The following is a 26,380-nucleotide window of genomic DNA, read 5'->3' as shown; positions in this document are numbered from 1 at the left end:
TTTAGTGTTGATTTTAGGTTCTTTCATTTTTCAGTTATAATCTTCTTGTGCTGAACCTTTAAATCTAAATTTTCTTCCAAAATATTGGTTAGAAAAAAAAACACAAAATATCTAAGTGTAAATCAATTAATCCATGTTGTCTTAGAGTCATGTTTAGTCATAATAATTGTCACATTATGTTCTAAGTTTGTGTTGAATTTTGATTTTGTTGATTGAATTCTAGATACATTTGTTCATGTATTCTTGTCATTCTTATCCTATCTTTTGAATTTTGAGTCTAACTCATGCATGTTATTTAGTTCATAACATGTTCTAAATCAATTCCTAGAAGTAGTCTTGCTGTTGAACTTTGTTTTGTTTACTAAGTTTCCTATATGATGCCTATGAAAAAAATTGAGTTGTGGTGCTGAGTTGTGGCTGGATTTGTGAATCAAAATAAGTCTTAAGCTTTCTTGAATTTTGTTATTCAAGACATTTGAGCATAAGCAAACACAAATTGTAATTATCCAAGCCTTAAGCAACATAAACACTACTCTTGATTTCTAGGTTGAAATCACTAGTGCTGGCAACTTGAACATATGAGTTGTAAAAATTATTGGGAATTGATCACTACGAATTTTGAGCTGAAATTTTTACTGACTTTTCTAGACATCTAGAACAAAATTATAAAAAAAGAACCAAGTGATTTTGATAAAAGGAAAAAATACGAAAAATCACACAAGTTGGCAGGAAAATCAGTGTCCAAAAAAAAAGTGAAAGGGAAGTGTGCTTGTTGTTTTGGCTGGAAATTTATTCTATAATTGGTGCCTATTTTATACCAATATTAGTTCTGGAATTTCAATTAAAAATTAGTGTGAAAAAAAGTACCAAAACTAGAGATTTTTTGAGTGTTTTTTTTTTACTCTACTCTAGAGCCATTCTAGGTTTCTCTTTGAGTCCTAGCTTGCTTTTGTGTGTTTTTCATTGCTTTAATTGTTGAGTAATCCTTGAAAATTTGTCTTGTTAAAACTCTATTGGTTTAGCTTTCATTTCATTTTTTTGGTATTTGGTTATTGCTTGTCTGTTTGTTTCCTTGTTTGTGATTTGCCATATAGGAAATTGGAAAGGAGGATTGGTGCAATCCCTTGAAGAATTTGAGTCAAGTAGCAAGGGGCCAATCACCTTAGGAGCTATTGGACTAAGAAGCACTCCAAATTGAGTGAATCACCAAAGAGATCACAACCACCAAAATTAAGGACCGTTTTGTAGTTTTGTAATTGGCAATTTATTTACCTTCATTGCTATCAAGTTTTGTAACAAAAAGGCCTTTCATTGGAAGTGTGTTGGGAGCCTCCAATAGGTTACCAAACTTCCATTTGTGTGTAATTATTTTAGGAAATTTTCCCTTAGCATAGTGAGTGTTTTGTTGGGAACCTTAAATGTGGTCATCCATACACTCCTAGGATCCGCCTAGTTTACATTTCTTGCACTTTAATTTCTTGCTTACTTTCATAACTTATTTTCTTTACTAGTCACACCTAGTTTATCTTCTAATTACATAATACTTTCTTCTTGCTTATCATGCTTATCTTGAGTTCTTTTGAACCCTAGCTTTACCTTTTACAAACCCTCAACAAGAAAGAATCACAACTTAGGAACCAACATAAGTCATCATTCATCTAGTGTTGGTGAGGGTACTAGTCATATGGATCCTCTATCTTGAATCTTACATGAGTTGAGTTCCCTCAAGTTATGGAAAGAAAAACTAGAAAGAAAAGAAAAAGGAAAAGAGAGGGTATAAATAAGTCAAGATAAGAGAGAACAAATAAGAGAGAAAGAAAGAAGAAAAATAATGAAAGAAATGAAAAGAGAAAAACATGCCTTCTATAGTAGTTATGACTCTTGCAAGAGTTTAAGTGAAAAACTTAGCGACTATTATAAAGGGCACCATAGTTCACATACTAAATATCATTCCAAAATAAGAGAAAAGGATATAAGGCCTCAAGAGGTTAACATTAGCCTCCCATATTTCCATGGGAAAGATAATGTTGAGGCCTACTTAGATTGGGAAATAAAGGTTGAACAACTCTTTGCTTGCCATCATATTAGCAAAGAGAGAAAAGTTCCATTGGCTATCCTTAGCTTTCAAGGGCCCTCTATTGGTGGACTTTCCTTGTTAGGGAACGATAGATTCATGGGGATCCTCCAGTAGAGTATTGGAATTATCTTAAGAGTGCCCTTAGGAAGAGGCACATTCCCTCCTACTATGAAAAGGAGCTTATGGACAAGCTCCAAAGGCTTAGGCAAGGGAGTATGAGTGTTGAAGAATATAGACAAAAAATGGAACTACTCCTTTTAAGAACTGGACTTAGGGAGGAAGAAAGAACAAGCATAGCTAGGTTCCTTAGTGGGCTTAATATGAAACTGAGGGACAAGGTTGAACTCCTTCCATATAGGGACCTAGATGAGCTAGTCCAACTGTATAAGAGTGGAGCAACAACTTAAAAGAAAGCCTTCTTCAAAATTTTATGGCTTTCACTCTTATCCAAGGAAGGACCAAGCCCAAGGAATTTTAGGGGCTGCACCTTCAAAACCCAAGGAAGATAAGGGTAAGATCATAGAGAAATCCTCCCCCAAGACTAGTTACCAAGAAAGGACTAGCAACATTAAATGCTTCAAATGTCTTGGGAGAGGTCACATTGCCTCTCAATGCCTCACAAAGAAAACCATGATTATGAGGGGTCAAGACATTTATAGTAGTCAAGAGGAGACTACTTCTTCCCCTTCCTCTAGTGGAAGTGAAGATCAAGTAAGGGGTGAAGAGTCTAGTGAGGAAGTCTACCCCCATGAAGAAGGTGACCTCCTAATGGTTAGAAGGCTCCTTGGAGGTCAATCTTGTGATCTATCTCAATCCCAAAGAAAGAACATCTCTCATACAGGATGCAAAATTTTAGACAAAACTTGTTCTCTCATTGTGGATAGTGGATCTTGTTGCAATTGTTCTAGCACAAGATTAGTTTCCAAGTTGAACCTCACTATCATTCCCCATCCAAAACCTTATAAACTTCAATGGCTCAATGAGCAAGGGGAAATGATAGTTAACCAACAAGTAAAGGTACCTTTCTTCATCGAGGCATATAAGGATGAAGTTAATTTTGATATAGTTCCCATGGAGGTAGGGCATATTCTTTTAGGAAGGCCATGGCAATTTGATAGGAAGATCATTTACAATGGCCTAACTAATGAGATTACCCTCACCCATCTTGGCACTAAATTTGTGTTGCATCCTCAAACACCTTCATAGGTGGCCAAGGATCAACTAACTATGAAAGATAAGAGGGATGAGGAAGAAAAACTAGAAAAACAGAAGAAAAAGAAGGATGGTAAGGCCTTGTCTTCAAAGGTCAAGGGGAAGGAAAAAGAGGAAAAGGATTCCTCCAAGAAGATTGTTAAGAAGAAAAATCATTTTGCAACAAAAGGTGATATCAAAAGAGCACTCCTTCTTAAACAATCTTTCTACCTTCTCCTATCAAGGGAAACATCCCTTAGCACTGCCATACCACTTGAGCTTGAGGTTATTCCTCAAGAAAGGAGTTATTGGATGAGGGTTTGGTTCGTAAGAGCTTAACTCCTGGTGCTTTGTTGGTGCCCAAAATAGGTATTATGAGGCACTGAATCCCTATGATAGGTGGTATGATGAATGTGTTAAGTGGCATAACCCTCTTTTGTAAAATCATCCATGCATCCAACATCTTAATGATTCACATACATAAGGACTCATTAGGTAGGTTTGTTCTTATTTTTAGTTTCAATACAAAGTTAGGGGCTCATATGGGACACCTTAGGTTTGTCGTACTTTTTGGTAGGAATAATCAACATGAAAATACAGAAAAAGGTACATTTTATTGCATTACTTTCCTTAATTTTTTAAATAGTGATCAAGGGGTTCCCATGAACCCTAAGAGAATAAAGTTCATTCCTGAGTGGCCCACTCCACCAAGTATAAGGAAAATTTGGGGCTTCCATGACTTAACAAACTTTTACAAAAGGTATATCTCATATTTTTCTATACTTGTAGCACCACTCATTGAGTTTGTGAGGAACCATGTTCCCTCATGGGAAGATGCCCAGGAAAGGGGTTTTCAGACCTTACCCCTACTCCAACATACCAAACACCACTAAGATATATATGTTTTTATTCTTTTTATAGGTGTTGAGGGAAAAAGCCCAGAATTTCAAGAACCTCTGGATTTGAGGTAAAATCCTTTTCAAGGAGAAGGGAATGATGCAATCCTACCCCTAAAGGGCATTGGATAGAAGACTCCAAGAAGATTGGACCAGAGATGCAGGAGAAGGCCCTAGGGTTCTCATGAGCCTTAGGATAGATTTTGGGCCCATGGGATAAGTATGAGCCCACTTATCTTTGTACATGTTAGATTAGGATTTCATTATTTTTGGGCCCTGTATTTAGGGCTCCATAATGTAGGTAGGGTACCCTAGAAATGTAGGATTTTTCAGCCCTTGTATTTTGGGGCACTTAGACTAGTTTTTGTATTAGGGGTAATTTTGTAATTTAACATGCATTTAGTGAATATTTGATGTGTGTGTTGGAAAATAAATTTAATTGAATTGAGAGAAGCCCAATCCAATTAAATTTTAGAGGGGGAGGTGAGCATTTGCTTGCTACACCCCATTGCCACATCATATAGTCATACTTTGTGCATGTCATTCATGCTTTACATGCCTCATGACACCTAAGCATACTTAGTGGAGAATCTTGGACTTGATCTTGGATTAGTGGGCTAAACCATAGCTAAAATTCACTAATCATAATTAGTGAAATTTTGGCTCCACAAATTGAATTTCAAATTCAAGTGAAATTTGAATAGAAATTCAAATTTCCCTCTTATTTTGTGTGACACTTAGGCTATAAATAGAGGCCATGTGTGTGCATTTTTTTTAACTTTGATCATTTGAGAATTACACTTCAAATTTCAAACCTCATTTGAGGCACAAAATTTTGAGCTCCTTCTCTCCCTCTCCCTCCACTCATCTTCTCATACGTTCAAGCTCTTATCCATGGCTTCCTATGGTGGTAAGCTTCTTCTTGACTCATCTTCTACTTGAAGTGGCATCTCCAATCATCTTTCTTCCTTCTCTATTTTGCTGTCATTGAACTTCAAGAAGCAAAGGACTTCATTGATGAAGAAGATCCATGGCCTACAAACTCCATATGGAGCTATATCACTATCCATGAAAGATGAGGTCTGAAAAGAAGTCCTCAAGTTACTTGAGGTGGACTTATCTACCCTATTTTTAACAGTGCTTGGGTAAGTCCATTCCAAGTGGTGCCCAAGAAAGGAGGAATGATTGTGGTCTGCAATGAAAAGAATGACCTTATTCCGACTCGTACGGTCACTGGATGGAGGATGTGCATAGACTATCGCAACCTCAATGATGCTATGAGAAAGGATCACTTTCCTTTGCTTTTTATGGATCAAATGCTGGCGTGGTTAGCGGGTCAAGTCTTCTATTGTTTCTTGGACGGCTACTCAGGGTAAAATCAGATAGCAGTGGACCCCAAAGATCATGAGAAGACACCTTTCACATGCCCATTTGGAGTCTTTGCCTATAGAAGAATGTCGTTTGACCTATGTAATGCTCACCATAGTCTATGCCTTAGAGAAGTTCAGATCTTATTTAGGGGCCTCCCGAGTCATCATCTTTATTAATCATGTAGCTATTAAGTACCATTTCACAAAGGTAGATTCGAAGCCAAGGGTGATCAGATGGGTCCTTCTGATTCAAGAGTTTGATGTCGTGATTAAATACAAGGAGGGCTCTGAGAATGTAATTGCTGGCCATCTCTCCAAGTTAGTCAATGAAGAGGTGACTTAGGAAAGAGGTGGTGGTTCACAGATATGGCCAATTATAAGGCTGGAGGTATCATTCCAAGTTACTTCAATTAGAATCAGTGGAAGAAGTTCCTCCATGACGTTCGTTTCTATGTTTGTGATGATCCCCACTTATTCAAGATTGGAGCGGATAATCTGTGGAGAAGATGTGTCACCATGGAAGAAGCCAGAAGTATATTATGGCATTGTCACAATTCTCCTTGTGGCCAACATTACAATGAGGGATAGGATAGCTTCTAGGGTCCTATAGGATGGATTTTTTTGGCCTTCTATCTTCAAGGATACCCATGACCATGTGCTTCATTATGATCAATGGTAGAGAATAGGGAGCATTTCTCGGAGAAATGAAATGCCATTGCAGAATATCATGGAAGTTGAAGTCTTTGACTACTAGGGCATAAATTTTGTTAGTCCTCTACCATCCTTTTATAGGAATCAGTACATCTTGGTTACTATTGATTATGTGTCTAAGTGGATAGAAGTTGTAGTTGCCTCAAACATTGATGCCAAGACTATAATTAAGTTTTTCAAGAAGAATATTTTCTCCCATTTTGGGGTTCCAGAGTACTCATCAATGACGGAGGTTCACATTTTTGTAATGCCCAATTGCAGAAGATTCTGGGGCATTATCATGTCAGACATAAGGTGGCTTCACCTTATCATCCTCAGACAAACGGCAAAGCAGAGATTTCTAACAAAGAGCTGAAGAAGATTTTAGAGAAGACTATGGCTTCCTCTAGAAAAGATTGGGCCGCAAAGTTGAATGATGCATTATGGGCCTACGAGACTGCTTTCAAGACTTTCATTGGACTATCACCCTTTCAGATGGTCTATGGAAAAGCCTGTCACTTGCTAGTGGAGCTGGAGCACAAGGCCTACTGGGCCCTCAAGTTCCTTAATTTTGATGAATCCTTGTCCGGTGAGAAGAGGAAGCTGCAACTGCTGGAGTTAGAAGAGATGAGACTCAATGCCTATGAGTCTTCCAAAATTTATAAGGAGAAGATGATGGTGTACCATGATCAAAAGCTGATACAGAAGACCTTTAAGCCCAACCAACAAGTTCTGTTATATAATTCAAGGTTGAGACTCTTCCCAGGTAAACTCAAATCTAAATGGTCTAGGCCTTTCATAATCAAAGAAGTAAGGCCTTATGGAGTAGTGGAGCTGTTGGATCATGCCTCAAGTGAGCTTGAGAGAATCTGAATTGTCAATGGTCAACGATTAAAGATCTACAATGGTGGCTACATTGAAAGACTAACCACTGTCATCCACCTTCTAGACCCATGAAGGGGTCCCACATCAAGTTAGTGACGTTAAAGAAGCGCTTATTGGGAGGCAACCTAGGAATTCTTCTATCTTCGTTTTGTTTTTCTTTATTTTTGTTTATGTTTATTTTTGCTGATTTTTAATTTTATTTTATTTTAACTAAAAATCCAAAAATATTATTCTTTGGAATTTTGCAGATTGTGGGGTGATGATTCATGAAACTTTAATGATTTTCAAGAAGAAGCTTCAAACGCCGAGCGTGCCATCTCGCGCTAAGCGCAACCATGAGATAGGCACGCTAAGCCCAGTCATCTCGCTAAGCGCAAGTACCATTATCTGAGAGAGCAAACCAAGGGACTTCCGTCCTTCAGGCACTAAGTGCAGACATCATTAATGCAACTATAGTTTTCAGGCTGTGCACTAAGTGCCAAACTCGCGATAAGCACCAGACTCATAACTGTTGGAAGTTGGAAAACCACCTGAAATTATAAACTTCTTCTATTCTTCTTCTTCTTCTTTCTCCACTCCTTACCCATTTTCTTTGAGAACTATGTCTCTGCTTTCATTCTAGCAAATTTTTCTCCACATTTTGCATAGTACCTAGAGTGTGTGTCTTATTTTCGCTTTCTGATCACATTAGGTATGCTTAGACATTGTTTCATTGTGTGTTGCTTTCATATTTTCAGTCGTCTTCATTTGTGTAGTCTTTTTTGTTTTCATTGCATTCATGTTGTGTTTTTCAAGCATCCATTATGGTAAGTAAGCGTGTTCTTAAGTCACATGCATACATTTTAATTTTCTGGGTTTTGTGTTGAATGTTAATGCATGGGCTTAGCAGGTAGTCTTGTGGTAAGCCCAATTGTTTTGCATTAGCGCTAAGTGCCACATGGCGGCTTAGCGCCACACACCATAGTTTTACTTTTTGTTTTTCTTGTTTCTTATTTTTGTTTCTAATATTTTCTTATTTTTCTTTTGTAGATGGCTTCAAGGAAATGTTGCACTGGACCTGGCCAACCACTGGGAGGGTATTCCACCTGGGATTCCTTCTGGTTCGCTTTAGAGACCACATGGGTCCGGTACTAGGTGAACGTTCATCTCTAAAACATTCTCCGGAGAGGAACGTGGAGGTCGCCTCGAGCATGTACGATGAGTTTTATGGCGAGCTCTAGAGGCGTTAGTGGCACCAACGACTCACCCACCTGCCAAAGAAGCAGATTGACATCACTCTGGTGAAGGAGTTCTACTCCAACATCTATGATCTAGAGGACGGTTCACCGAAGTAGTAAAGGCTGCAAGGGCGAACCATCCGATTCAACACTGAGGCATTGCATGAGTTTCTTGGGACCCCAGTCATCGTGCTGGAGAAGGAGCATCTTACCTCCTACCCCCAGTACCTCCACACGTATCCTAATCGTGAGGCCATTGCAGTCGAGCTATGCACACCAGGGGCGATTCATGTTGAACGCCGAGGGAGTTTCATGGAAGATTCTGCGGAAGGACTTCACCACCTTGGCCTAGACCTAGAGCGTGTTGTCCTACTCCAACTTCGCTCAGACCTCCCACACGTTAGACATTAACATGGACTAGGCTTGCTTGATATATGGGCTTGTGATAAAGATGGGCATGGATGTGGGCGGTATGATTTCTTAATAGATTACACAGATCACCCACTCCAATACGTCCAGACTCGGCTTCCCCACACTGATTACTGCTTTATGTGATGCTCAGGGAGTTGACTCTGATACATTGACGTACGAGTCCCTTAGCCTAGTGATTAACTTGGCCTACATTAAGAAGAATTGTTGGAATCTGACAGATTCTTCTATTAGATTTCTAGGGCCAAGGTAGGCCCAGGTCTGAGCTACTCAAGGCGCACCACCACCATCGGTCGTCCTGCCTTCTGCCACATCTACTTCTACCTGCCCTTCTTCTTCCTCCTCTTCCTAGTAGGAGCATCTCTTCTAGATGATGCAGAGCCTCATGGTCAGCGCCTCATCATCCAGAACCTGCATCAGTTCTTCCTCCACCATTCTATGGAGCCTCCCCTAATGATTGTTCGGGCTTCCGGCAAGTGCACCGGATCGCACAAGTAGTATAAAACGGTAAGAACCGAGTATCGAACACTCGGGGAACTTGTGTTATTTGGTAAGCTATTTCAGCAAATAGGCGTCTATTGTGTAAAAGTAAGTGTGAATATGAACAAGTGTATAAAATATCTGTGCAAAAAGAAAGAAAATCACGTGAGAGAAATGATGTGTAAAAACAAGTAGAGAACACGTTGGTCTTCCTAATAGGTGCCTGATGCTAAAATGATATTCTCTATCTAACAATGCTCATGTGTTCTTATGGTGTCTCCTGAAATACTAAACCCCAATTCATCATGTTAGTGTTTAGCTCTACTGAGCTTTAAAAGATTGGCTAAGATTTTGTTAAAACATAAGCACTTAGACAATGAAGGAAAGCTGGAGTTGCTGCACATGATGTCCAACGATATGTCAAGGAATAAGATCGGGCTGCACAATGCACAAGGCAAGATAAAATGTCAAATGAAGAATTGAAGTTGCAGGATCCACGATGTCGGATACAATGTCCTGACATCCTGCCCGAGAATACTGGAGTTGCTGTACAATGCAAGATAAAAGTCAAGTGCAGAAGCAAAGCTGCAGGATCCACGATGTCGGACACGATGTCCTGACATCCGGCCCGAAAATACTGGACATATAAATCTGTTATATCTTTAACAGATTATTGTGCAGTTAGCAAGAGATTAGAAGATCTATCTTTAGGAACGAATTAAAAGATCATTAAAGTTCGAATTTCAAAGTAGAAGAGTTCGTTCAGGGATTAAAGATTAAAGATTAAAGATTCAAACTAAAAGATCAAAAGTTATCTTTTAGTTCTTTAACTGCAGATTTTTCAGAAGAAGATAGATCTCCTCCAGCATCAAGCCGTTGCAGCCCAGAAACGCAAATTGCTATATAATCATGGAGGCTGCACGAGTTCTGTACCAAGTCCGGGATTGAAGAGTTAATTTGTGAGTTTTTGGGACTTGAGTCTTTTGTGAGCCACCTTGATGGTACCCTTACATCAAGTGTTGGACCTATGTGTGTAGAGTTGATCTCTTGTGTCTAGAGTTGATCTCTAGTGTGTAGAGTTGATCTCTTTTGTTCAGAGTTGATCTCTGGTGTGTCTTTGACTTAATTGTAAACACAGGAGTGTGAGTGAGAGGGAGTGAGCGGAGGTTCTCATATCTAAGAGTGGCTCTTAGGTAGAGATCGCACGGGTAGTGGTTAGGTGAGAAGGTTGTAAGCAGGGGCTGTTAGACCTTGAACTAACACTATTGAGAGTGGATTTCCTCCCTGGCTTGGTAGCCCCCAGATGTAGGTGAGGTAGCACCGAACTGGGTAAACAATTCTCTTGTGTTATTTACTTGTTTAATCTGTTCATACGGACACATATAATCTGCATGTTCTGAAGCGTGATGTCGTGACATCCTGTACGACATCTGTCCCCTGGTATCAGAATTTCAATTGGTATCAGAGCCAACACTCGAAATCACAGAGTGAGATCTAGGGAGATAAATTCTGATGAACATGGAGAAAGAAGGCGGACCAGTGAACAGACCACCAATTCTCGATGGAAGCAACTATGAATATTGGAAAGCAAGAATGGTGGCCTTCCTCAAATCACTGGATAGCAGAACCTGGAAAGCTGTCATCAAAGGCTGGGAACATCCCAAGATGCTGGACACAGAAGGAAAGCCCACTGAAGAATTGAAGCCAGAAGAAGACTGGACTAAAGAAGAAGACGAATTGGCACTTGGAAACTCCAAAGCTTTGAATGCTCTATTCAATGGAGTTGACAAGAATATCTTCAGACTGATCAACACTTGCACAGTGGCCAAAGATGCATGGGAGATCCTGAAAATCACTCATGAAGGAACCTCCAAAGTGAAGATGTCCAGATTGCAACTGTTGGCCACAAAATTCGAAAATCTGAAGATGAAGGAGGAAGAATGCATTCATGACTTCCACATGAACATTCTTGAAATTGCCAATGCTTGCACTGCCTTGGGAGAGAAGATGACAGATGAAAAGCTGGTGAGAAAGATCCTCAGATCCTTGCCTAAGAGATTTGACATGAAAGTCACTGCAATAGAGGAGGCCCAAGACATTTGCAACATGAGAGTAGATGAACTCATTGGTTCCCTTCAAACCTTTGAGCTAGGACTCTCGGATAGGGCTGAAAAGAAGAGTAAAAATCTGGCTTTCATGTCCAATGATGAAGGAGAAGAAGGTGAGTATGACCTGGATACTGATGAAGGTCTGACTAATGCAGTTGTGCTCCTTGGTAAGCAGTTCAACAAAGTGCAGAACAGAATGGACAGAAGGCAGAAGCCACATGTCCAGAACATCCCTTTCGACATCAGGAAAGGCAGTAAATACCAGAAAGAGTCAGATGTAAAGCCCAGTCACAGCAAAGGAATTCAATGCCATGGGTGTGAAGGCTATGGACACATCATAGCTGAATGTCCCACTCATCTCAAGAAGCAGAGGAAAGGACTTTCTGTATGTCGATCTGATACAGAGAGTGAACAGGAAAGTGACTCTGACAGAGATGAGAATGCACTCACTGGGAGATTTGAAACTGCTGAAGATTCAAGTGATACTGACAGTGAAATCACTTTTGATGAGCTTGCTACATCCTATAGAGAACTATGCATCAGAAGTGAGAAGATTCTTCAGCAGGAAGCACAACTGAAGAAGATCATTGCAGATCTGGAGGCTGAGAAGGAGGCACATAAAGAGGAGATCTCTGAGCTTAAAGGAGAAGTCGGTTTTCTGAACTCTAAATTGGAAAACATGACCAAATCAATAAAGATGCTGAATAAAGGCTCAGATACGCTTGATGAGGTGCTGCTGCTTGGAAAAAATGCTGGAAACCAGAGAGGACTTGGATTTAATCCTAAGTCTGCTGGCAGAACGACCATGACAGAAATTGTTCCTGCCAAAAACAGAACTGGAGCCACGATGTCACAACATCGGTCTCGACATCATGGAACGCAGCAGAAAAAGAGCAAAAGAAAGAAGTGGAGGTGTCACTACTGTGGCAAGTATGGTCACATAAAGCCCTTTTGCTATCATCTACATGGCCATCCACATCATGGAACTCAAAGTAGCAACAGCAGAAAGAAGATGATGTGGGTTCCAAAACACAAGGCTGTCAGTCTTGTTGTTCATACTTCACTTAGAGCATCAGCTAAGGAAGATTGGTACCTAGATAGCGGCTGTTCCCGACACATGACAGGAGTCAAAGAATTCCTGCTGAACATTGAGCCCTGCTCCACTAGTTATGTGACATTTGGAGATGGCTCTAAAGGAAAGATCATTGGAATGGGAAAGCTAGTTCATGATGGACTTCCTAGTCTGAACAAAGTACTGCTGGTGAAGGGACTGACTGCAAACTTGATCAGCATCAGTCAGCTGTGTGATGAAGGATTCAATGTAAACTTCACAAAGTCAGAATGCTTGGTGACAAATGAGAAGAGTGAAGTTCTAATGAAGGGCAGCAGATCAAAGGACAATTGTTACCTATGGACACCCCAAGAAACCAGCTACTCCTCCACATGTCTATCCTCCAAAGAAGATGAAGTCAGAATATGGCATCAAAGATTTGGACATCTGCGCTTAAGAGGCATAAAGAAAATCATTGACAAAGGTGCTGTTAGAGGCATTCCCAATCTGAAAATAGAAGAAGGCAGAATCTGTGGTGAATGTCAGATTGGAAAGCAAGTCAAGATGTCCCACCAGAAGCTTCAACATCAGACCACTTCCAGGGTGCTGGAACTACATCACATGGATTTGATGGGGCCTATGCAGGTTGAAAGCCTTGGAGGAAAGAGGTATGCCTATGTGGGTGTGGATGATTTCTCCAGATTTACCTGGGTCAACTTTATCAGAGAGAAATCAGACACCTTTGCAACTGTCAAGCACTTCCACATCTTTGGAAGTCCATGTTACATTTTGGCAGATAGAGAGCAAAGGAGAAAGATGGATCCCAAGAGTGATGCAGGAATATTCCTGGGATACTCTACAAACAGCAGAGCATATAGAGTATTCAATTCCAGAACCAGAACAGTGATGGAATCCATCAATATGGTTGTTGATGATCTGTCTCCAGCAAGAAAGAAGGATGTCGAAGAAGATGTCAGAACATCGGGAGACAATGTAGCAGATGCAGCTAAAAGTGGAGAAAATGCAGAAAACTCTGATTCTGCTACAGATGAATCAAACATCAACCAACCTGGCAAGAGACCCTCCATTAGAATCCAGAAAATGCATCCCAAGGAGCTGATTATAGGAGATCCAAACAGAGGAGTCACTACAAGATCAAGGGAGATTGAAATTGTCTCCAACTCATGCTTTATCTCCAGAATTGAGCCCAAGAATGTGAAAGAGGCACTGACTGATGAGTTCTGGATCAATGCTATGCATGAAGAAGTCTATGTGGAGCAGCCAAAGGGATTTGCAGATCCAACTCATCCAGATCATGTATACAGGCTCAAGAAGGCTCTCTATGGATTGAAGCAAGCTCCAAGAGCTTGGTATGAAAGGCTAACAGAGTTCCTTACTCAGCAAGGAGGAATTGACAAGACTCTCTTTGTCAAACAAGATGCTGAAAACTTGATGATTGCACAGATATATGTTGATGACATTGTGTTTGGAGGGATGTCGAATGAGATGCTTCGACATTTTGTCCAACAGATGCAATCTGAATTTGAGATGAGTCTTGTTGGAGAGCTGACTTATTTTCTGGGACTTCAAGTGAAGCAGATGGAAGACTCCATATTCCTCTCACAGAGCAAGTATACAAAGAACATTGTCAAGAAGTTTGGGATGGAAAATGCCGGCCATAAAAGAACACCTGCACCAACTCACTTGAAGCTGTCAAAGGATGAAGCAGGCACCAGTGTTGATCAAAGTCTGTACAGAAGCATGATAGGGAGCTTACTATATTTAACAGCTAGCAGACCCGACATCACCTATGCAGTAGGTGTTTGTGCAAGATATCAAGCCAATCCTAAGATAAGTCACTTGACTCAAGTAAAGAGAATTCTGAAATATGTAAATGGCACCAGTGACTATGGGATTATGTACTGTCATTGTTCAAATTCAATGCTGGTTGGGTATTGTGATGCTGATTGGGCTGGAAGTGCAGATGACAGAAAAAGCACTTCTGGTGGATGCTTCTATCTGGGCAACAACCTTATTTCATGGTTCAGCAAGAAGCAGAACTGTGTGTCCCTATCTACTGCAGAAGCCGAGTATATTGCAGCAGGAAGCAGCTGTTCACAGCTAGTTTGGATGAAGCAAATGCTGAAGGAGTACAATGTCAAACAAGATGTCATGACATTGCACTGTGACAACATGAGTGCTATTAATATTTCTAAGAATCCTGTTCAACACAGCAGAACCAAGCACATTGACATTAGACATCACTATATCAGAGATCTTGTTGATGATAAAGTGATCACACTGAAGCATGTTGACACTGAGGAACAAATAGCAGATATTTTCACAAAGGCTTTGGATGCAAATCAGTTTGAAAAACTGAGGGGCAAGCTGGGCATTTGTGTGCTAGAGGAATTATAGCAACTACAGCAATCTGAACGTGCCCAAACGAATCACTTAACATTAATAGCACGTTCACTACTGAACCAAGGAAAATTCGACCGTTGCTTCACACGACCCTCTACATTCCTCATTCAAATTTATATCTGCTTGGCATTCGTGTTTTTACCAGCATTTCCCAATAGCCTTTTGAAATTTACGAAATCATTCCAAACGCTCTGCTTTTCCATGGCTACCTCACCAAAAGAAACTGCAGCTCCTGGTTCACCCGCTGTACCATCATCTCCGCACCAGGAACAACCAGAATTCAACATCCAACCCATACAGATAATTCCTGGTCAAGCTTCTGTCCCTGAGAAACTGGTTCCCAGAAGACAACAGGGAGTGAAGATTGCTGTAAACCCTAGCCTTGCAACAAGTTCTAGGGAAGTAGACACGGAGATGGACAAGAAAATCCGCAGTATGGTGAGTAGCATTTTGAAAGAAGCCTCTGTGCCTGAAGCTGATGAAGATGTTCCAACATCTTCCACCCCGAATGTTTCTATGCCTGATGTTGAGAAAGATGTTCCAACATCTTCCGGCCCAAATGATGAAGTACTCTCTTCCCCCAGCAAAGAGAGATCAACAGAGGAAGATGATCAAGCCGCAGAGGAGACCCCTGCACCAAGGGCACCAGAACCTGCTCCAGGTGACCTCATTGACTTAGAAGAAGTCGAATCTGATGAAGAACCCATTGCCAACAGGTTGGCACCTGGCATTGCAGAAAGGTTACAAAGCCGAAAGGGAAAAACTCCCATCAAGAGGTCTGGACGAATCAAGACTATGGCCCAGAAGAAGAGCACTCCAGTCACTCCTGCCACATCCAGAAGAAGCAAGGTTGCTATCCCCTCCAAGAAAAGGAAAGAAATTTCCTCATCCGAGTCTGATGATGATGTTGAACTAGATGTCTCGACATCTAAGAGGGCCAAGAAATCTGGAAGAAAGGTGCCTGGAAATGTTCCTGATGCACCATTGGACAACATCTCTTTCCACTCCATTGGCAATGTTGAAAAGTGGAAATATGTATATCAACGTAGACTTGCCTTGGAAAGAGAACTGGGAAGAGCTGCCATGGATTGCAAGGAGATCGTGGATCTCATCAAGGCTGCTGGACTGCTGAAGACTGTCAGCAAGTTGGGAGAGTGCTATGAAGGCTTAGTCAGGGAATTCATTGTCAACATTCCCTCTGACATATCAAACAGAAAAAGTGATGATTATCAAAGAGTGTTTGTCAGAGGAAAGTGTATTAGATTCTCCCCTGCTGTGATCAACAAATATCTGGGCAGACCCACTGATGGAGTAATAGATATTGATGTTTCTGAGCATCAAATTGCCAAGGAAATCACTGCAAAACGAGTCCAGCACTGGCCGAAGAAAGGGAAGCTTTCAGCAGGGAAGCTAAGTGTGAAGTATGCAATTCTACACAGGATTGGTGCTGCAAACTGGGTACCCACCAATCATACTTCCACTGTTGCCACAGGTTTGGGTAAATTTCTGTATGCTGTTGGAACCAAATCCAAATTTAATTTTGGAAACTATATCTTTGATCAAACTGTTAAGCATTCAGAATCTTTTGCTATCAAATTACCCATTGCCTTCCCTACTGTATTGTGTGGCATTATGTTGAGTCAGCATCCCAATATGTTAAACTACACTGACTCTGTGATGAAAAGAGAATCTCCTCTATCCCTGCACTATAAACTGTTTGAGGGGACACATGTCCCAGACATTGTCTCGACATCAGGGAAAACTGCTGCTTCAGGTGCTGTGTCCAAGGATGCCTTGATTGCAGAACTCAAGGACACATGCAAGGTGCTGGAAGCAACCATCAAAGCCAACACAGAGAAGAAGATGGAGCTGGAACGACTGATCAAAAGGCTCTCAGAAAGTGGCATTGATGGTGAAGCAGCTGAGGAAGATGGTGAAGCAGCTGAAGTAGAAGAAGAAGCTGCTGAAGAAGAGGAAGAAGCAGCCGAGGAAGAAGAAGAAGCTGCTGAGGAAGAGGAAGATGCAGCAGAAGAGACAGAATCAGATGATGATTCTGAAGCCACCCCATGATCATCAGACCTTTATTTTTACTAGCTAAAGGGGCATGTCCCTTTGAACAATTGTTTACTATGGGTCTGTAATACCTTAAGTTCATGCATTCTACTTTTGCCAAATTTATGTCTAAAAAGGGGGAGTAATAGTATTATGCTTGCTATTATGCATGATTTTGAGTAGTAGGATACTATGTAAGCAATAGTAGTTTGATACGATGTATGGCAGTAGGATACGATGTATGCATGATTCATGACCTTGAGGGGGAGTTGTATGTATACGATTTTGAGGGGGAGACTGCTGCTGATGATGACTGATGGAAGCTACTAGAAGATGCTGCAGTAAGAGCATGAAGACAGGGGGAGCAGAAAGCTGATGTCACATGAGATGTCTTGACATCCTGGAAAAGACTAGTAGCTGATAGAAGATGCTGCAGTAAGCATGAAGACAGGGGGAGCAGGAGCAGAAAGCTGATGTCACGTGAGATGTCTTGACATCCTGGAGAAGACTTGTAGATTTGCAACTTGAAGAATTTCCGCTGTGCTTGATTACTCTGATAATGGAAGTTGCTGATCCCACTTGCATAACTGCTCGTACCTGCTCAGGAAGTGTCTAAGTATGTTTTAGACAAAATTTGCCAAAGGGGGAGATTGTTAGTGTTTAGCTCTACTGAGCTTTAAAAGATTGGCTAAGATTTTGTTAAAACATAAGCACTTAGACAATGAAGGAAAGCTGGAGTTGCTGCACATGATGTCCAACGATATGTCAAGGAATAAGATCGGGCTGCACAATGCACAAGGCAAGATAAAATGTCAAATGAAGAATTGAAGTTGCAGGATCCACGATGTCGGATACAATGTCCTGACATCCTGCCCGAGAATACTGGAGTTGCTGTACAATGCAAGATAAAAGTCAAGTGCAGAAGCAAAGCTGCAGGATCCACGATGTCGGACACGATGTCCTGACATCCGGCCCGAAAATACTGGACATATAAATCTGTTATATCTTTAACAGATTATTGTGCAGTTAGCAAGAGATTAGAAGATCTATCTTTAGGAACGAATTAAAAGATCATTAAAGTTCGAATTTCAAAGTAGAAGAGTTCGTTCAGGGATTAAAGATTAAAGATTAAAGATTCAAACTAAAAGATCAAAAGTTATCTTTTAGTTCTTTAACTGCAGATTTTTCAGAAGAAGATAGATCTCCTCCAGCATCAAGAACTTGCAGCCCAGAATCGTACACGGCTATATAATCATGGAGGCTGCACGAGTTCTGCACCAAGTCCGGGATTGAAGAGTTAATTTGTGAGTTTTTGGGACTTGAGTCTTTTGTGAGCCACCTTGATGGTACCCTTACATCAAGTGTTGGACCTATGTGTGTAGAGTTGATCTCTTGTGTCTAGAGTTGATCTCTAGTGTGTAGAGTTGATCTCTTTTGTTCAGAGTTGATCTCTGGTGTGTCTTTGACTTAATTGTAAACACAGGAGTGTGAGTGAGAGGGAGTGAGCGGAGGTTCTCATATCTAAGAGTGGCTCTTAGGTAGAGATCGCACGGGTAGTGGTTAGGTGAGAAGGTTGTAAACAGGGGCTGTTAGACCTTGAACTAACACTATTGAGAGTGGATTTCCTCCCTGGCTTGGTAGCCCCCAGATGTAGGTGAGGTAGCACCGAACTGGGTAAACAATTCTCTTGTGTTATTTACTTGTTTAATCTGTTCATACGGACACATATAATCTGCATGTTCTGAAGCGTGATGTCGTGACATCCTGTACGACATCTGTCCCCTGGTATCAGAATTTCACATCATGATAGCTTAGCCTAATCCTGATCAAGCATCATCCATAGATTCCTTTTGTAAGACTTAACTCAACCAGGACCGCATTAAGACACACATACTCAACTAACTTATCACACCCCGATTCCTCTTGAAAGCACGACAACTCAGCCCTGCACTATCAAGGAATTTAGAGTCAGACCAGTTTCCACTGTTGAATGACCCTAACAAAGCATGCATTTATGTGATCAAGGTAAAGGCATACTGGGATGAAAAGTAGATAGCACAGAGAACACACAAAACATCATTAAATAGATAAACATATATTTACATCAGGTACCTACAGGGAAGATCCAACAGAGGATTTAGCTTTCCATACCAAGAAGCCTTCTTAACAACAAAGAGAAAAACAAGATGAAAGATTGCAAAACTACAAGTGGTGAGGATGTCTCCTACACCTCTAGGATCTCACAATCACTCACAAACTCATCTCAAGCTCTCAAACCGGCTCCTGCTTCGAGCTCCGATCTTTGCAGATCTTCACACAGCAAAATCTCTCAAAACTCTCTGGAACTTGGACCTTTCTCTCTCTAGAAACCCTAGACATGCAAATCTTTGAATCCCAGTCCAAACTCCCTTAACAAAATCTGATTTCAGGCTTAAATAGGTGGCCTTGTTCATGCTCGTGCGCTTAGCGCACGTATGGACCGCTTAGTGCACGTTAGTGATTTTTGGCTTAGCGCGCCTTTCTCGCTTAGCGGATGAACTGAAGCGGTGCGCTTAGAGAGATGAAGCGGTGCGCTTAGCAAACCTATACAACTCATCTTCTTCTGGATTCTTCCTCGTGCTTAGACCAGGAATGTTACACTTAGCGGATGCTCGCTAAGCCAGCAGATTGGCTTAGCGAGAAGGTGAAAACAACCTTTTCCAAAGCTTACCTAATTAACCTGAAATTGAGAGAAAATGATTATTAAACACACAAAATGGAAATACTAAGTATTTATTACCTATACTTAACAGAAAATACTTATAACATTACAAAATAACCATAAATTGGGAGAGTTTGATACAATTTATACAAGTGTTATACACAAAAGTTAGTCGTTTTCACCGACTAACAATGATGCCATAGGCTTTTCTGCAGCCGGTTGTTGACCAGGAGTCCAACCCTCTTCTGTAGGGAGGTGACACCTCTGACGTGGGTAACAATGATGCCGCTAAGACCAGAGTTGACGATGACTACATCGTGGACATCACTGCTACGTAGGGATCTTAGGCACCATGGCCAGAGCTGACGATGACTACATCGTGTGAATTACTGATTCTCATGCTAGTAGGCGTCAGTGTAAGTACTGGAGTGTGAAATAACAGTACAAGAGTGAAAAAGCTGGTATTTCTGACAAAAAAGCATGGAATGAGAACATTTATACTTCAATGAAACTCGGTAAGTTGTGTGAACTTTAAATTGTGAGAGAATGAATGGTTTTAATTTCCTGATTTTGCATGATTCTTGGATTTCTTGAAATGCATGTATGATGTGGAAATGATCAAGGCCTTGTTTGTTATTTCAGCTACTTAGTCAAAAAGCCATCCTGTGAATGAATGTATCCCTTGCACCCTTTTTGAGCCTAATGTAAATTTTTGTCATTGGAACCCAAGCCTAAAAAGTTAATATTGACTAACTACCCTTTCTTAGGTTGTAGGACAAGTAAAACCACATTTTATACTCATGGATCCAGACAAATTTGTCCCAAATTTGGGGGAATGTTTTGGGTGAATTTCTATTGCAGGAAAATGAATAAACAACACTAGTTACATTGAGTCACAAAATGTGGTTTTACTCCAGCCTAGTATGAATGTTATTACATTGGAAAAACAAACATTACTTTAAAGAATAAAAGCTGGTGTAAACCATTATCAAAGAAAATGTATGTGCTGAAAAGAGTAGCAAAGTAATAAGGTTGGTTTTGTAGAAAAATTCTAAGTTGTGGTTTGTCAATAATTTGGGGGAATGAATGCTCTCCTAGATCCTAAGTTTTGAATCCAAGAAAAACCATAATTTCTTTGTTAGCCCAGCCACGTTATAAGTCTAATAAAGTCTTTAGCGATCCATATTGTGCATGTATGATTCCATTTGATTTAGATGATGTTCAAAGTTAGGAATTTTACTATTCAGTTGTTATATTTGAAAAACTTTTACCAAGACACTTGTGGGATTGAGAGAAACACTAGCCTTTAAAGGACTGAAGTTTGGTGATTATTCCTTGTGATCTTTCATTCTTGCTATCCTTTCATTTGAAATGCATCTTGTTCTGCTTCTTTCATGAACTTATGACAATTGTGAACTCGAGAATTGACTAATGAAGCTTTTTTGAATGCATGTAGTTATCTCATGAAATGTGATTTGTAAACTCAAACTTTTCCTTTTGCTTGAAAACAAGCAAAGCTTTAAATTTGGGAGAGTTTGATAACTGCTAATTATGAGTATATTTTGGGGTTAAATTATATAGGAACTTGTAATTTTTCTCTCCTAATTCTTCTCTTTTGAGCAAACAATTTTTAATTTAACATCATTTAAGTTTTTGCGTAGAGAATATTAAAAGTCGATGAACTTTTGATGCTTAGTGAGTAACATAAAATTGGAATTCTAAAGAGGCGAACTTAGCACGTTTAGGGCACTTAGCACGAGGCTCAGGCTTAGCGGAAACAACACGCATAGTGCCAACAGGATAATTCAGGAAAGTAGGGCTAATTGAGGAGAGAAGGCTAAATCAGGAAAGAGTCGCGCTTAGCACAGCCCACACGCTAAGCGCGAGACATTGCCAACATGCTCACTAAGTGCGACAAGCGCGCTCAGTGCGAAGGTTGTGTAAAAACTAAGCTGCACCTATAAAAGAAGTAGAAAGAAGAAGGAAAAACCACACAGAAAATTCAAGAGAATACAATTCCTTATATAAGGAAAAGGCTAGAAGAAGGAGAAGCAAGCATTGGGAGCCATTCCTTCCCTCAATTCTATTTCTTATCTATTCCCCCTTTTACTAAATATTCCCCCCTCTAGCAATTGTAAAGCCTTCATGACAATGAGAGGCTAAACCCCCCTTTTGTTGGGAACTTGATAACCAACTACTTTTGATGTCATTTTATCTTCCTATCTATTTAATAATATTACTTGTCGCAACCTACCCTTCGGCGGGAGGGCGAGGCGAAACAAAATGGAGCATCTTCTCATGAAGAAAATGCATGGAGTCGCTACCAACGTTTATTCGAGAAAAACATTAGAAAAACCAAAAAGACGAAGGTCTGTGAATTTTGAAAATGAGGGTTCGGGAGTTGTTTCTTGTTCGCGGCCAGCAAGTGCACCAAATCGCACAAGTAGTATAAAACGGTAAGAACCAAGTATCGAACTCTCGGGGAACTTGTGTTATCTGGAAAGCTATTTCGATAAATAGACGTCTTTTATGAAAATATAATTGTGGTTACGGATAGGTATTTAAACTATCTAGGCAAAAAGAAAGAAAATCACGCAAGAGAAATACTATGTAAAAACAAGTAGAGGAAGCGTTGGTCTTCCTGATAGGTTCCTGATGCTAAAATGGATGTTCTCTATTTAACAATGCTCATGCGTTCCTATGTTGTCTCCTGGACTGCTAGACCCAGATTCCTCATGATAGCCTAGCCCACTCTTGATCAAGCCTCATCCGCAGATCCCTCTTGTAAGACTAAACTAAACCAAGACCGCATTAAGACACACATACACAACTAAGTTCTTGTACCCCGATCCCTCGTGATAGCACAACAACTTAGTCCCGTACTACCAAGGACTTTAGAATCAGACCAGTTCCCACTGTTGAATGACCTTAACAAAGCATGCATCTACATGATCAAGGTAAAAGCACACTGCAATGAAAAGCAAATAGCATAGAGAACACACAAAACATCATTACATAGATAGAAATATATTTACATCAAGTACCTACTGTCATACCCTAATTTCGTCCGGGGATTATAATTTGATGATATACAACCATTGATTGGCCGCTTCGAGATATTTGGCACCCTTTGTTGCACAATATGTGAAGTCCCGAGACGTGCCGAAAATCAAAAGGAAGCAGGCTTACGCGATCCGTGAAAATTCCGTGATGTGACGGAAATCGAAAGGAGGTATTTTTCGCAATCCGTGAGTTTTCGTAACTTCTTCAAAAGCTAAAAAAAGAGTAAATACATAATCCGTAAGGACTCGTAACCTTGCGGAAGGAAAATAAGTATCGTTACGAAATTCGTAAACTTTCGTAACGTTACGGAAAAAGATTACCAAAAAAGGTAGAGGGGGGTGCATTTAGTAAAAAGGGGGGTACACATAGCAATCAGGCCCACCTGGGCCTTCCAGATTCTTCCTCCAGAAGGCTGTTGCTTCTGGAGGAAGCAACCTTGCTCGCCTGGGCGAGCTGGGTGGCAAGCTCCTCCCCTATTTTGCTATAAATAGGGGGAGGAGTGAAGGGAAAAGGGGTTCAACCTTCTTGGCACTTCTCATTCTCTCGAAATTGCTGAGGAAAATTATTTCCGTGAAGAAAATTCAAGCCGAGGCGCTTCCGTAACGTTTCCGTGAGTAATTACGCGAAGATTCTCGACCGTTCTTCAACATTCATCGTTCGTTCTTCGTTTTCTTCAGTCTTCAACGGGTAAGTACCTCGAACCGAGCTTTTCAATTCATTCTATGTACCCGTGGTGGTCCACATTTTGTTTCATGTATTTTTATTCTCGTTTTCATTCGCTTTTTATACCCCCTTTTGACGTGCTTAAGTCATTTATTTAAGTCATTTCTCGCCTAATCTAAAAATAAAATAAATTTCCACCGATCGTTTGAATTGTATCATCCGTTAATTTCGGTTAAAATGAATTCCGACCGTTCGGTCGTGCGGTAACCACGTTGGAAATAAAAAAAGAGGTAAAATAATAATATAATAATCAAAAAATACCTTTTAGTAAAATAAAGCGAAAAATCAATCGGACGTTTTCTCTTTGGGATTTCTCATTCTTAATTGAATTGACTAATAACTAAAGTGAAATTAAGGCTAAAATCAACTCGCCTAGTCAAGCTCGTCCACAAAAAATAGGGTTTTGAAAGTTTATCATTTCAGTTTCTTACCAAGTAAAATGGATCATTTTTAAGGTCCAACGCCTTAAAATGATCACCTTTCGAGTAAAAAGAATCACTTGATTCACGCATAAGAAAGAACTACGTAGGTCTGATTTCCTCTTCGATGGAGGGTACGTAGGAGCAAAAGCCCCGCTTTTGTCGACCTCAAAAAATAAAAAAAAATAAAAGTTAAGGTAATACAATTTCCACGATTCTAAAAAATAGGCTGTTGTCCTTTGAGACAAACGTGAGAGGTGCTAATACCTTCCTCAAGCGTAAATACAACTCTCGAACTTAGAATTTTCATTTTGACCGGTTTCCTTCAGTTTTTCCGACGTTTTCCACAAATAAACGTTGGTGGCGACTCCGCGCATCTTTCCTCCTTTGGAAAGCGCACCCGTGAGCCTCGCCTTCGCTTGCCCGCAAAAGGGCACGTCACGACAGTTGGCGACTCCACTGGGGATCTTTTTGTGAGTTAGGCTTATTTTAAGGAATTGTGGAATTGTGAAACTTTGTGTGTGAATTTGTTGAACTATGTAAAATGTAAATAACTGTTGTCTATTTCGCATTCTTTACACTGCATTCTAAGCACCCACGGGTTTGAGTAAAAAAAAAGGGGGGGCACTATACCCAGGTTCATGGGAATTTAAGGAGTGAAGGTGAATCTATCATCATGCTAGGTCTCCGACTTGGTTGATAATAGTGAAACCTCATCTAGAGCTTTCTCTCTTTATAATGTGTTGTCGCTGGTATTCCATACCGCCACAATATTATTATCTTGAGTGATGATACCTCTAGAAAATAGCCGTGTGAGTTATGAATTGTTGGGGAATAGTTATTAGAGACCCCTAGATATTGTCCTATAGGTTCCCAAATAGGGGCAAAGAGCAAACACGCTCCGTGCCATTTGTTCTCATGCATCTTTTGATAAATAACACTAGTTTACAGTTTTTTTGCTAGTGGTGTTTGGTTTCTTTAAGAGTAATACGTAACCTTTTTAATGCTACGTCGAGGCGCCATCATGCCCTAACGTAGCATTAAAATTGGATCTATGCGGTCTCGTATGTATGAATTACCCCTTTGTGTTGTTTTCTTTCTGTTTCATGCATACGCATTGCATCATTCATGTCGGAGTCTTGATCCACCCCTTTTTTAGGTAAATGATGGGGACAAATCAAAACGGCAAAAGGTTTTATCAAGTCAAGGTTAAAAGTCTAGATGTCACGAGCCTCAAGGAATTGGGAAAATTGATGGGACCTCTCCAAAGGCAAGCCTTCCGCAAAGTGTATGGGAAGATTCTAGATTTGACTGCAGCGGAGGTATTTACGGAAGCTGTCGTATCCCTCGCCCAATACTATGACCAGCCGTTGAGGTGTTTCACGTTTGGGGACTTCCAAATGGTACCGACTATTGAAGAGTTTGAGGAAATATTAGGATGCCCTCTTGGGGGGAGAAAACCGTATCTTTTCTCTGGATTTCTTCCTTCCTTGAGCAAGATTGCAGCTGTGGTTGGAGATTCAGCAAAAGAGTTGGATCGCATGAAGCAAACTCGGAACGGCGTAGTGGGCCTGCCTCGGAAATACTTGGAAGGCAAGGTAAGGGATATGGCGAGCCAAGAGAAGTGGGGCCCGTTTGCGAATATATTAGCTTTGTTGATTTTTTAGGGTTGTCCTCTTTCCGAACGTTGACGGTTTGGTAGACTTAGCCACCATTGATGCCTTCCTCGCATATCACCATAGCAAGGAAAGTCCAGTGGTGGCTATCTTGGCAGATTTATTTGACACCTTTGACCGGAGGTGTGAGAAAAACAGTGCACGGATTGTCTGTTGTTTACCCGCTCTCTGTGTGTGGTTGATTTCACACCTATTCCAACAAGACACAAGACACCTGTGTCCGCTTCAAAGTTATCGCTCATGCGCCGAAAAAGGAAGAGTCGATTGGGACCAACATTTGGCGGGGATAGGGGGCAGCGCAATCAATTGGTTTCCTCGTTGGAAGGAAGGCAAGGAAGGAGTTCTTTTCTCGTGTGGGGACTACCCTAATGTTCCATTGATAGGAACTAGGGGGTGTATTAATTATAATCCCGCACTCACCATAAGACAGCTAGGGTACCCCATGAGGGGAGCACCAACGGAAGGGAGTCTCTCACCTTTCCTTGTGAAAGATTTAGGCGCGCAAGGTCTCAAGGTTATACAAAGGATCCACAAGGCGTGGAGGAGTCCGTCGAGGAAAGACAAGGAGCTTAGGGGCATCCGTAATGGCATCATCGGAGGTTATCATGGATGGCTAAGAATTCACATGCGAGGGTTAGATTGGCTCTCCAAGTTGAAAGTTATCGATGAGGAGAACTTCGAAGCTCCGGAGGAAGATGAAGAAGTCCGAGCTCTAAAATTAGAGCTAGGGAAGGCAAGACTCGCCAAGGAGAAGTTCAAATCAGCTGCTGCACACATCCGGAAAGAGTGCACCAAGTTACAAGAGGAAAACGCGGCCACTGCAAGAGCCCTGGAACAAGAAACCAAAAGGGCCCGCAAGGAGGAATATGGCCGAGAGAAATTCCGAGGAGCATTGTGGGGTAGCAATAATGAGCTCAAGCTCCGAAGA

At 40.8% G+C, this 26,380-nt stretch overlaps 1 protein-coding gene across 1 annotated transcript; it reads left to right on the top strand.

Annotated features, from left to right (window-relative positions):
- Window positions 1–5,970: 5,970 nt before the first annotated feature.
- LOC100805432 (uncharacterized) lies at window positions 5,971–7,097 on the top strand. The gene is made up of 2 exons (XM_006579080.1): window positions 5,971–6,135; window positions 6,507–7,097. Exons 1-2 carry the CDS (start codon window positions 5,971–5,973, stop codon window positions 7,095–7,097), a joined length of 756 nt encoding a protein of 251 aa, XP_006579143.1.
- The last annotated feature ends 19,283 nt before the right edge of the window (window positions 7,098–26,380 follow it).

This window comes from Glycine max, chromosome 4, assembly GCF_000004515.6.
Source record: "Glycine max cultivar Williams 82 chromosome 4, Glycine_max_v4.0, whole genome shotgun sequence".
Taxonomy (NCBI): Eukaryota; Viridiplantae; Streptophyta; class Magnoliopsida; order Fabales; family Fabaceae; genus Glycine; species Glycine max.
Note: the sequence above shows the minus strand (reverse complement) of the source record. Positions and strands in the feature narration are given on the sequence as shown.

Excerpts from the sequence above, each read along its gene's own strand:
- LOC100805432 (XM_006579080.1), top strand. The coding sequence starts at position 5,971 with ATGACGTTCGTTTCTATGTTTGTGATGATCCCCACTTATTCAAGATTG. Across the intron at positions 6,136-6,506 it reads GGGATAGGATAGCTTCTAGG|AAGATTCTGGGGCATTATCA; the intron begins GTCCTATAGGAT and ends GCCCAATTGCAG.